Genomic DNA, 12,839 nt, shown 5'->3' on the forward strand with positions numbered 1-12,839 from the left:
AGAACATCAGTGTCATGAAAGACTTTTTTTTCTTTACAAGATCCCTGTAAAACATGGAAGTATTATTTCTGACGCTTCTGAACCACAGCCATTGCTGTAACAGCAAAGTCCATGGTCAGACCCCTTACTAACCTCCTACTAGCTAATTCCCATAATGCCATCAGGAAATTTATCCTCTGTTTTATTCACAGCCAAACAAGATATCTAAAGAATATTTTCTGGGCCACACAGGCCATATCAGAGGTAGGAGGAGAATCCAAATGTCTGCACTACTGGCTGGAAATGTTACTACATGGCAATCATCTGTGGTTAAACAACCAGCTCATGCTACATGTGTCCAAATGTCTGATATTGCCCCATTCTATTCCTTGTTCTGACTTCAACAGAGACCAGGGACAGGTGCAGTATTTAGTTCTGGACCCCTGGTCCAGTCCCTTACAAAACTTACAAAAATCAATTTCTGGGATTTTTGGTGTGTGACATCAAAATAAAAAATATTCTCCTTACGTCTTTCAGTAACTTCTGATCCATCTTGCCTCGTTTTCTTCACGGAATCCATGACATTGCCACCTGCAGGGAAAGCAGAGAGACTGCACTCAGAGCTCTGTGAATAGTATGAGATGACAACAGTTACCACAAATCCCACCGCTTTTCTGCCTTCAGCTGGGGACTAGACTGCCTGGAAGACATCTATGTCAGGGAGTTTGCTGTGCCTTTCCGGAGCCATATGGGTACTGCTAACAGACCAGCACCACCTGCCTACAAAACTGGATGCTGCACAACACAGCAGAGCTGAAACAGCAGGTGGGGTTGTAAAGCTAACAGGTGAGACTGGGGCAATTGAAGCAAATCCACGCAGTGCTGGAGAATTTCATACTTGGATTCATATCCAGACTTTGTGGCACTACACTATGGTCTCCAGTTGTGCCCCTGCAAAGGCTTGATCAGAACCACAGGATCCAAACACCACTCTGCATATCTGCTCTGGGCAGGACTCAACAGTACAGGATTAGAAATGCAGGCAGCTGTAGGAGTGAGTGACCTGCACCATTCCCCTACTGCCAGAAAAACCTGAGGAAAGATACTGTTAACAGCAATAGTGTGCATTCTCAGAGTACATTGACGCTAAAGCCACAGGACTGACTTCAGTGAAGCAGAGAAACACTGGAGGTACCTTTAAACTAGTTATTTTCGGCAACAAGGAACTTAAGGTAGGAAATGCTTTATCTTGCTTTACAGGCAAAGCAGGGATGGTTTGGAGGCTCTGTCTGCAGCTTTGGAATCTGATCTAATTTAATGCCAGCTCAGGTCAGTCTACACAGTACTGTAATCACTGCTGTGAATGCTGTGTATACTCTTCTTCATGACTTGGATCCCTCTCTAGTCAAAATTACAGTCTCTACCAGACCTATGACTATGTTCCAAGGCAGGAATACCACAAAGAAACATTGTGATTGCAGAAAAGAAACATCAGCTAGAAAAGACACTTCTGTCAGAAGGAAATACACAGTTGCTCACTCCTAGTCTCTCTAAGATAATATTTCAGGAATAAGAAGGAAGAGATTTTAATTTACACACAAGGTGATAATAGGCCAAAACTCTTCACTGTATTTGAAGACTCTTCCTTAAAATTGAAGGCATGGCTGTACCAAACCAAACACACTTAACAGGCTAAGTCTAAAAAAAAAGCTTTGCACAAAATTTCATCCAAGTTTTAGAGCCCAGCTTGAGGCAGAACCCAAGACCATGCCCTCCAATTCAGCTACCATTTGAGTTTGATCCTCATAATTCCACTTATCCTTCTGCAAAGTGTCTACCAAGTAGCCCCCTCGATACTACTTTTGTACTGCCCATGCATAAATAATGACACAAGGCAGGATGCAGCAGAGAATCTGCAGGAATATCTGAAGTGCAGATTCAGTTCTGTCTTTGAGCAGCTCCCGCTATTCCCAGGGCTGGACAGGAGCAATTTGAGTGTAGAAGGCACAGTGTCAGTGAAGCCACTTTAGCCTCCTGTCACACACTCAGCTGAACTTTGAAGAGAACGCTCACAGTGCCCTCCCTGGCTGCACCTCAGACCCTGAGCCTAGCTAAACAGCCCTGTAAATGGGGCTCCTGAGACCACATCCAAGTCCTTACACAACCTGGCAGCAGGATACTACCCAACCCTTACAGTGCTTGCTAACACTGGGGATTTCCAAGGGATTATCCAAGGTATACACATGACCAGAGCTATACACATTAGGAGAGTTCTTCCTCCAGCAGCGTGACTGTCCCCTGCAATGGAAGGGTTCCTGGTCACTCACTCCAAGGAAAGGCAATATCTCTGCTGCTCTTCCTTATTGTGTCAACAGTGAAAGCATCTTTCAAGCTCCTTCCCTAAAAACAGATGCTGGAAGCTCTTGTCTAAATGTCAGCGCTGTTGGCTTTGCCAGTGTTTTTGGCAGGGAGCACAGCTTTGTATTTCGAAACTGCTCTCCTACTGCTTTGTAGCCCCAGAGCTCCACTTCCTTTCACTATTGGGGAAGTGGTGCTGATTGTGGATGCTGGAAGAGGCCAGCACCACCATGGAGTGAATGCACCTTCTACATCTTTCCCTTTCCTTGAGAAAGGGGAGTATATTGCTCTGATACCAAACTGAAAAAAAACAGCAAGAGGTTAAACCACATGCCACAGCCCAGCCCCACCACATGGTACATTTTGATCTGTGTTGTATGTATGTTTGCCACATGAATGAAAAAGCCAGCCCAGGCTCCAGCAGGCTGACTGAGCTGGATTTCCATTATCTGTCAGGACTGACTCATTTCACTAGCTCCTATCTGGATTCACAAAGACATAGCTGTGGGCTATGTCTGTGGCAAAGCAGCAGCGCTGTTGAATCAGAGGAGCCACCTGCAATCATCTCTGAGCAACAAGTGGGAACTTGTGGAGTGGGATGACTCTCAAACAGTGCAGGCAGCATAAGACAGGGCAACCCTATGGCCATTTTAACATAAGCTCAGGGGTTGTACTGCATTTGTGGCACCCACAAAAACAGGGAACTTGCAGACTTTAATGACGCCAGGAACCAGGAGATGTCTAGCCCTGCCACATTTGTGCACACTGCTTCCTCTCTGTACAGCACTGAAAACCAGGATAGTAATAGCTGCTCAGTTTTGCAAGACAGGCTTAGATCTGTGCTTTCCACATAAGCCTGATGCTGCAGGGTGCCTCCTGTACCCCCTGTTCCACCTTCTGCACCCCCTGTTCCACCTGCCTGCAGTGCAGCACACTGGCAAGGACACTAAGCCAATCTGAAGACGGGACATTCAAACTCTTCTTATTATTTTAGAACTTAGGCATTGTGTGCAACAGTAATAAAGCTTATTACAGGCATTTTTTAAAAGCAAGTGGAATAGCCACCAAGACATATTGTAATGGGAAAATGAAAGCAGGCATGTTTCAGATTCTTTTATTTCTCCACAATGTCCTTCCAGTTTTCATGTCAGAATGCTGTTACACTCTGAGCACATCCTTTCAGCTCTCTCCTCCCTCCATTAATAAGACTCCTGCTGTAAGACACTCTATTAGGAGAAAGAGGCACCAGCAGGTGCTGAAATTAATAATATTTAATGTCAGTGGAACTCTTTGATGACAAATACTCTGAGACTCAGTAGATACCTCCAAACCATGTCACTGACAATATTAAAAGCAAATGCCATGTCTCCCATCATATCAAATGTCTCTTAGGGTGCCCCTTCCTCTTAATCAAGCCTTTCAGGTGCCACTGTTCCAGGACTAATAGAACTGGTTGAAAAATGGCCCCTTATCTCTCTTTTACCCTACAGTCTAGGAGTCTGACCTTCTCATTCTGCTTTAAAAGCTGTTCCTTTCCAGTTACTCTACCAAACCCAACACAGTCAGAGTCAAAGCAACCAAATCACGCTTCCAAATCTGCTCATTTTGTAGACTCACTAAAATGATGCTAATACCAGGGAAGCAGGTTAGAAGCCCAGCCAAAGCTTGGATGCGCTGTAGGAACCAAATTCCGCTCTGCCCACAAGCTGTTCTGGCTTCTTTGACACCAATATGTACCCATTTCCCAAAGCACAATCAGGAGTGCTGCCCAGGTTTACTCTGCACTGCCAGGTGCCTTCCTTTCAAAAACGTGTCCTCACCATCCCTACTTAATTGTGCTACCCAAAGAGAAACAGGCCAAAGCAAGGCCATTCTGACCTGCACAAGCTTTTTGTCTCTGACACAGAAAGGGAGACAAACAATCTGGTATTATACAAAAAATGTTTGCAAAACAGGAAAGTGCTGCTGTCACCATTTCACAGATGAAGAAATTAGTTACAGAAAGACAAGTAACTTCCCCAGAGTCACCTCTACATGTCAGTCCAAAGATAGGTAAAGAAGACAGGACTTTTAACTAATGCCACTATGTCCAAATTGCTAGACCCGCTACAGAAAGGATTCAAACCAATTCTCAAATCAGACTTTTCTGACTTCCCGTGGCAAAGCTTCAGAAACACCTTACAGTGCGTCCTAATCTTCCACGACAAAAATGTGGCTCAAAGTTCATAATCAATGAGTCACTGGTGATAAATAAACCCACCTGCCTGAGACAAAGCAAAGCTTGACTATGGCAACACAAGCTTTCACTCAGAAGCTGTTCCAGGCATTCTCAGGACTAGAGATCAAGTCCTTAGTATTACACCCTGCACCTACCATCTGAAGCTCCAATTTACGATCATTACTCCTCCAGCACATTTCAGATCTGCTCGGTTTTAAAAACAACCAGCAGATGATCTGCATTTCACCATGCTGGTGCCCTTACAGAACAGAGAACATTCAGCTAAACTTCATCTATTTGCAGGGTAGTTTCACAAAAGGCATTAAAAATGTACCCAGAGCTTGCCTTCACATTTCTTATCTCCCATCAGGTATACTCCTTTCACTGGATACTCACTTTAAAAGGGCAGTATTCAGTGACAAACACAAAACTAAAATAGCACAGCTCTTACACAGTCTTATTTTTACATTGTATTCCCCACAGAAAAATGCAACATCTCCTCTATTTTGCCTGACCGTACAGCCTTGTTCCTCAAGGAATCCGGAAGACAGAAAATAAAGGATACTTTTTTCTTTTCTTTTTTTTTAGCAATGTAACTTACCTGAAGTACTTTGGTTACTGAACTGAAAATCTGTTTTTCTCCTCAACCGTTTCCTTTCTACCAAAATTTGCCACCTACACTTTATATCATGTCCTTCCAAAGGTGTGTGGAATCTGAGTGATCATCCAAAAATGTTCACCTCTTCTTTATTTAACCTGTTTTATTCTCGCCCGTCTTCTGCTTTTCTATTCCCGTGATCTTAAACAAGTCCCAACAAAGGCGTGTCATGGTTTCCTGCCTCACCCTACCCTTCCAATTATCTGACAATCACTGGAAAAAAAGATCTGCCTCCAGGAATCAAACTTTATTGAAAGAAAAAAATGCTCCTACCTATTTGCTTAGGTAGATTAACTATTTAGATCCCAGACAAAAGTGTGAAGGCTTATGTCAGGGAAAATGAACGGTTAGGGTAGTACTTTCTGACACATGATGTGAGATCTGTTTTGGCATTTTCTTGCAGGAAGTTACACAGCACCTGCTGGTGTCTCTGCAAAGCTGGCTGCAAGCTAAGCGTATTTTACTGCTTGCAGTACAAGGGGCTAAACTCCCAGCTAGTACAAACTGGCTGAAAATCACTCAAGTCAGTGGTCTGAACTGCCTTGCCAACCTCATAGACATTTATGCTCTATTCAGAAGGCAGCACTATTAATAAATGTGTACCACCTACAGAATTCTCACTGGATAGGAACAGGAGCAGAAGAGCAGCCACGATGAGTCAAAGCAAAACTCCATCTAGCTCGAGACCCTGTCTTACACCATGGCCCATTTTAACAGCCCTGGAAAGACTATGTGAACAGGACAAGCATATGCAGATATTTTCCTGGTGTACACTGGAGACTTCCTAAGTCAAAAGCAGCAGCATTTCAATCATTCCTTGATGGATATCTTCCATTAATTTGTCCAAACAGCTTTTGAATCTGTACAACATTTCAGTATGTAGTGTCCTACAGCAAATATTTGTACAGCTTAACTATACCCTGTGTAAAGATTTTTCCTCCTACTGAATGTGCCCTCTGCTTCTTTATAAGAATCAGTATTCACCTTGGCTTCTCTCACCCTACACAGATTTTGACAGATCTGTACCAGTGAATGGGAAAGAACTTGATGCTTCATGCATATTTTTGCAGACCTTTCGAGGGATTGTAGCTGCCTACTGTCAAGGTTGCACTCTGTTCTTTCAAGTTCTGTACTGGACATTTCCAAAGGTTTACAGCACTACATTGCCACTCCAAAGGTTATGCTCTGTGTTCGTTGATGGGCATCAAGACTTCCTCAGAATTCATCAATGCATCTCCTACCTATATTTATCTTTAGTCAAACAGATATTTATGAAGCATAATTTCCTTTCAGCATGCAGGAAATATCCATGAGTTTGCCTTCTGAACACTAATGAAAGGATGTCTAATTGTCTAAACAAGCTGCATGTGGTAATTAAGGCATTAAGCAATGTAGAGCTCAGCCTGGGACCTGGCCAAACTGTACTTGGGTTAAGCCTTGACCAAACGGATGAAAGTGGCTTTAGCCTTTTGAACTTCACACTCTTTGAACATGGCACGTTATGTTCCTCTTAATATGAATTGCACTTTAAACGTGCACTTTGGTCATCTCTTTTTATGTCTGCTTGCAGCACCAATGCACAGCTGCGTGCCTCAGACACAGCCTGGCTGCTCAGACAGAAGTTGTTCAAGAGAAGACAACACTGAATGCACTGGACTACTCTAGCTCTGTAAGACGCACCAGTAGAAGAGACACTTGCTCGAATGGCACACAGATTTCACTGGAGCAAGAGATGGGACCTCTCACTTTAAGGCAGCGTTCTCATAACTGGATCAATTTTTGCTCTCCTTTACCTTTGTCTACCAGTTTTCTTTATATATGTATCAACAAAAAGTAGCCATCACAAGAAAATTACAGTATTTTAATCCCTGTAATGTCATCAGTGACAAAAACACTTTAATGTCTCTTGAGAACAAAGTATTCATGGAACATCTCTTCATGACATTTTGCCAACTTCCTACTGGAATGAAAAAGAAGGTGGTGGTGGGCTATGACATGCCTTAAAAGGAAACTGAAAATAAATCACATCTTGAGAACCAGTGACTGCATTTAAAATGTAATCTAGGTAAATCTAGGTAAATCTAGGTTAATCTAGAAGATGAAGTTGAGGATGCTGCCTGATGAAACACACTGATCAGTTCACTCAAGTTCCTAATGTGCAAGTGTCAACATCAAGGACGTAATTTAGAGAAGTCCTGAGCTGCTTCAGATTTTACTGAAGTCAGTGTAGGTCAGGCTCAGGTATTCAAAGCCACTGGAAGTTACATGTCTAGCTGGCACAGTGCAATGAACTGCAGCAGACCTAGCTTTAGGTCATCAGCTGCCACTTCTGCAGTAACAGTGGTGGTGTGTGGACTGGTGGTTAGAGCAAGGGAGGTGTCCTGAGCTCCTCCTGGAGATAACACCTACTATCCCACATCTGTCCTGCTCAATTTTGTGTGTAGAAGGTGAGTCTCCGTAGAGATGGAGTCACGTTGCTGCTGAGCGTACCTGGAAATATTTTACCAGATGAAGAGTTTGCTGCTTTCCCCATTCCCAGCACAAGAAGAAGCTGCATACTCTGAGCTTTCAATTGATGCCTCCATCTGGCAGCTATAGAGATCAAATCATAGTTGAAGACAGTACTATTTTCTCTGGTGAAAGATGTTCCAAAAGTTTACAGCAGCTGATGCTGGCACCGAAGAAGTTGAGATGATGAGGCAGAACTCTACACTGCACATTTACTGCACCTGGAAGGGGGCTGTGCTACAGCACATCTGAATCACTCCTCACTCTGCAAGGGGAGCCTAAAGATAAAGACTCAAAGCTAAACCAGCTGGTTTTATCATGGCCATCCTCTAGCAGATTAAGGTGCGTTCATGGTTTGGAAACAGCCAAGTGATGATAACTTGTTATCTTCAACTTCAAAGGGAGCTGTGGAGCACAGAGTAAGGTGTACATTGGTCTATTAATTCTGTCTCAATTGACGCATAAATCACACAGGCAGTGAATCAGCCAAGAAGCTGATAGGAATAGTGCAGGCCCACACAAGGATGGTTCACACAGGGAAGAAGCCGCCACGCCTATTTCTGTGTAGCAACTGCAGTTCCCCCTGTGCCTTGGTTTTACACAATGGAGCCAGGCACCTACTGAACCAACCAGAGCCTCCTGAGTCACAACCTTGACTCAATGCCCTGAGTCCACGGTTTGCACATCACTTGAAAAACTCACTGTGAGTAACCTCGGGCATGAATAAAAGCCTTGTGGGGTACTGATCATTGCTTTTGGGGTACTGGGAGGTGAGTAATGACAAGACACAAAAAAACATTGCTAACTCAATCTCCCAGGTTTCAAGTAACTTCAGTGATTAAGAGAAGATGTCTTGGCTGTTTGCTCTGATTAATATAAAAACTGTACAGCTAAGATCTGCCTTTCCTCTCCCCTTCTGGCTTTATATAGCATTTCACACAATGGGAGGCTTGCTACAACTTCTAAGGTTTATCAGAGTGCAAATAGTAATTATAATACAGCTATATATGCATATGGAGCATTATACAACACTTAACAGTGTAGGACAAACTGAATTGTACTGGTCCAGAGAGTACAGTGAACCTGGGCTGCTCTGGTGGGGGGCAGAGACTGGGAGGAGGTGGCTGAAGACTTGGGCTTGCTGCTCTTACCATGTATGTAGACATGAGGAGTATGTCTTACATGCATGTAGACAGGAGGAGTGGGACTCTTCAGCAGCTGTAGACAGCTGTCTACCTCTGCTCAGAGACAAGCCTGTACAGACACTAGGGCCCTGATACTGTCTTACTGCTCTGCAATACAACTTCCTAATATCTATCAGCAAACAGCCCAGCCCAAGGGCTGGGGATGGACATGTGCACTGTCTTGTGTGTCTGAGACTGCTCGTGATAATGTAAGCTTTGGTAACAGACAGATCCAAACAAAACACCTGTGACCTCTTAAAGTCCCCCTGTCCTCCATGCATCTTTTTAGGCACATCGATGCTTTGGCACATTTTATCTTGGTACAGGTCAGGCTATACAGCAGGAGATGGCTGGCAAAGCCAGGAGTTATCACACATGTCAGACTCACCTTTAATGGCATCAAAGCTGGGATGCTAACAGACCTGCTTGCAAAGGTGACTTGCTGTCATCTCTCCCTCTCTCTCTCTGGCTACACACACACACACATCCCTTCCCCCTCCATGGCAATTAGGGAGCTACTCCAGCTGTTGAGCAACCCACAGCATCTGCCAGGGAACACAGCTGTGAAGCAGATGGTCCTGATCACTGCTGCTCTGAGGGGTACTGCTGCAAGTTTAAACTAAGTAACTTTCGTCTCTAAGACTCCTCTCCTTCCCAGCGCTGGCATGATGAATAATACCTTTCACTTTGTTCTCTAGGTAAGAGTTGCCTATAACATATGCTGCATACAGCAGCAGAGCTATGAGCTCGACTAAGTCTCTTGTTTTACGCCACTAGTTACAATCAGCCTACTGCCTGATCTGCTTGGTCTTGAGTCCTTGAATATTTTATTTAAGAGAATGCAAAGTCTGATTCACAGGATCAAATAATTTCCTATCTCCTAGCTTTTAGAAAACTACTGACTGTTTGCAAGCCCACCTGTGAACCCTTAAAATAGTCTTAGCACCAGTGTCTTAGACAAAACATATGCACCAGAAAATGCATTATTTCTAACATTGCACATCAAATGTTTCAGTTAGCCAGGCAGCAAAGGGACACAACCAATGCCAGATGACCTCGTTGTGGTGTTGCCAACATAAATAATGGAGAAAAGTCAAAGCAAATTGTTTACAGAGAACTGCCAGCATGCAAAAAAACCCCTTTCTGGCAGCTCCAAAGAAAACAGGATTTGATTTGTGAATTCCTCACCAGCCATACCCATGGTCAAAATTCCAAGCAATTAGTATTTCAAACAAACAATTCAACCAGTTCTACCTGCTGCCAGTCCAAAGCCTGCAAGTTTAAGCACAATTACAAAAAGCAACTCGGGGAGAACTGCAGTACAACAGTGCATACAGCACAAAAGCTGAAGACAACACTGATCTTGGAGATCTGCCTCAGAAAACAGTAAGTGTTGGCAAATAAGTCTGATTTCTGTCTGCTGTCTTGACAGAAAATTCAATACACGCATCAACAAAAAGTCCTGATGGAAAATCTCTGCTGGGCTCAACTACAGCTTGGAGCAACTTGCTTCCTGTACAGAGCGAGGGATTCTCATTAGCAGGATGGGAAATGCATGGGAGGGTGCCTGAAGAGTCTCCAAGTGCAGTTTTGTTTTGCTCTCCCCTTCCCCAGCTGCATTCCTGCCCTGCAAGGCCTTTTCCCTACTAAGTTTCAAAGGATCATTTTTGGATCAAGGATTATTTCACAAGCCAGAGAGGATTTTCAGGAGACTTTAGGAACAGAAGTGCCACTGATGCTCTGTCAGTCAGGTGAGTTTGTACGTAGTGCAAGAACATCTGACAGCACCTGGGCACAGAGAATGAAATTAAACACAAGATTGTGCATAAAACCCATAGCTCATACCCACTCCACGGAAGCTGGTCAAGCAGTGGGGATCACTGCAGGAGCAATATGCGAATAAAGCACCACCAGAGCTGTTGCTGCAGGGACAGCTGAACTGCAAGAGTCTATACTGCTTGCGGTACATCTTCTGTATCCCATCCCCAAGCTCTCCAGCCATAGCTATATTGTCAGGATCTAACTTTGCTTTCCTAATAGACTTCCTCATTATCCACATTGTTTACACACAACCTTGTGCTAGAAGACAGCATCAGCCTGAGCTCCAGTGCAGCTTGGGGGCAGGCCCAGAGCATAAGCAGTGGCCAGCAAACCTTTGCTCACACAGTCCAGATTGGTTTAGCATGCACAGTTAAATATAAGTAGGTGTCACTAGCTTTCACATATCCCAAAAGGCCTAGCAGCCATCCCTACGTTTTCTGACTCCTAATTTTCTAACCAATATGCTAGGGATTTTGCACTGTGTCTTCTCCAGAACTTGGCTCATCCTAAACGCTGCATTGCCATAACAAACTCCAACTACTGTCTTCCTAGACCAGGGGTCCTCAAACTACAGCCTGCAGGCCGGATACGGCCCCCCAGGGTCCTCAATCCAGCCCCCAGTATTTACAGACCCCCCCCGCCAGGGGTTGAGGGGGGAAACCAAGCAGCTGCAGATGACTGCCTGCCCCTTCATCCGTGCACCGGCCCCCCGGTTAAAAAGTTTGAGGACCCCTGTCCTAGACCAAGACAAAACCAAGTATGTGGAGCGAAAGTCATTGACTTAATGGATGTGACGGGTTTAGACTTGAGATGGTGCTTGCAGTCTATGTAGACTATAGCCTTGACAGGTGAAAGAGAAAAAGGGAGCTTCCCGAGAGACTCGTGTCAATAAAGTGTAGAGTGCCATGCTCAGCTTCTCGGACAGCAGGGCTGCTGATTCTGAGCGGGGGAACCCCAGCACCAGAAGCAAGAACAATGAGCACATCTTCTAGCAAATTTATCCATGATACTGCTTTGCAGGTCACCAAGAGAACATGCTTCAATTATCAAGGATTCTGATTTAGCACAGAAGCAAATGATCACCCAGGGAAAAAAGGAATTGAGGTATAGGGAGATTTTGATGGATTCAATATGCTTATTATCCTGTTTTGTAACCTGACATTTTGGGGCTCATTGTGGATGAAATACATTTCATCCACCATTTTCAGCTACAGTTTTTCTGAGGAACCTGAGGTAAGTAAAAGAAGTGTATTGCCAAACAATGCTACTCCACCATGGAGGGATTTTCCCCTCCTTTAAAAATTTTTAGAAGCCTGCAAGTTGGAAAAGGCTGGGAACTACTGTATCAGATCACAGAAAACACGTTAAAAGCATAGAACATGCAGCACATGAAGTGCAGTATGTCTGGTTTGATCACTTCTGCAGGGCTTTTTCCTAACACATGGAAAGCACCCAGCGATCTTGGATTCAGGGTAGAAAGTAAATGATGATTCAAGCTCAGCCTATTCTATTAACACAGATCTTTACTGTCTGTTACTTTACTTGTCTATATGGCATGCCAGTCTGCCAGTTTAGGAAACATAAAGGCATTAAAAAAAAGAAAGCCATATAAAGTTTTTGAGCTTTTCATTTTTTATGTTTGCACACAATAGGCTTTTTGCAATCCCTGGATGGCATACCTGCATTTGTTGATGTGCCTGTGCACATGTGTATGTTGATCATGAAACTGCCTTTGTTGAAAGTTTCAGTTAGAAAACAAAAAGAGCATTGAATGCAATGGGCCAAATCTGGTTTTGTACTCCAGCAACATTACTGCAGATTTTCTGTGGCTTAAAAAGGGACAGGTTTTTCCTCAAGAGTATATGGCATTTAGGAGAAGGGGAAAAGACAGATCCAGAATCGGGATTATCTTCCCATTGTTTACAGTACAGGAGATAAATGATGGAGCAAAATTATTAGCTGCTGAAAATTCTCCATCAATTTTGTTTTTCACACCACTATTTAAACAAAAATTTACAGGAAAAAGATTTTTTGGATTACAATAGAATTTGAAAATGACAAAAACTGGAAAATGCCTTTTTGTTCCTTTCCTCTTGTTTTTCCAGGGCAGTAA

General features: G+C 43.7%; 1 protein-coding gene across 1 annotated transcript in view; it reads right to left on the minus strand.

The window, feature by feature from the left end:
* COL17A1 (collagen type XVII alpha 1 chain) overlaps nucleotides 1-6,159 on the minus strand; it is a 47,328-nt gene extending 41,169 nt beyond the window's left edge. Inside the window, exon 1 of the mRNA XM_080402567.1 lies at nucleotides 508-6,159. Within this exon, the coding sequence (XP_080258693.1) occupies nucleotides 508-559 (52 nt within the window). The 5' untranslated portion in view covers nucleotides 560-6,159. The remainder of the gene's footprint in view (nucleotides 1-507) is intronic.
* Between the last annotated feature and the right edge of the window lie 6,680 nt (nucleotides 6,160-12,839).

This window comes from Falco punctatus, assembly GCF_963210335.1.
Source record: "Falco punctatus genome assembly, chromosome: 9".
Lineage (NCBI taxonomy): Eukaryota > Metazoa > Chordata > Aves > Falconiformes > Falconidae > Falco > Falco punctatus.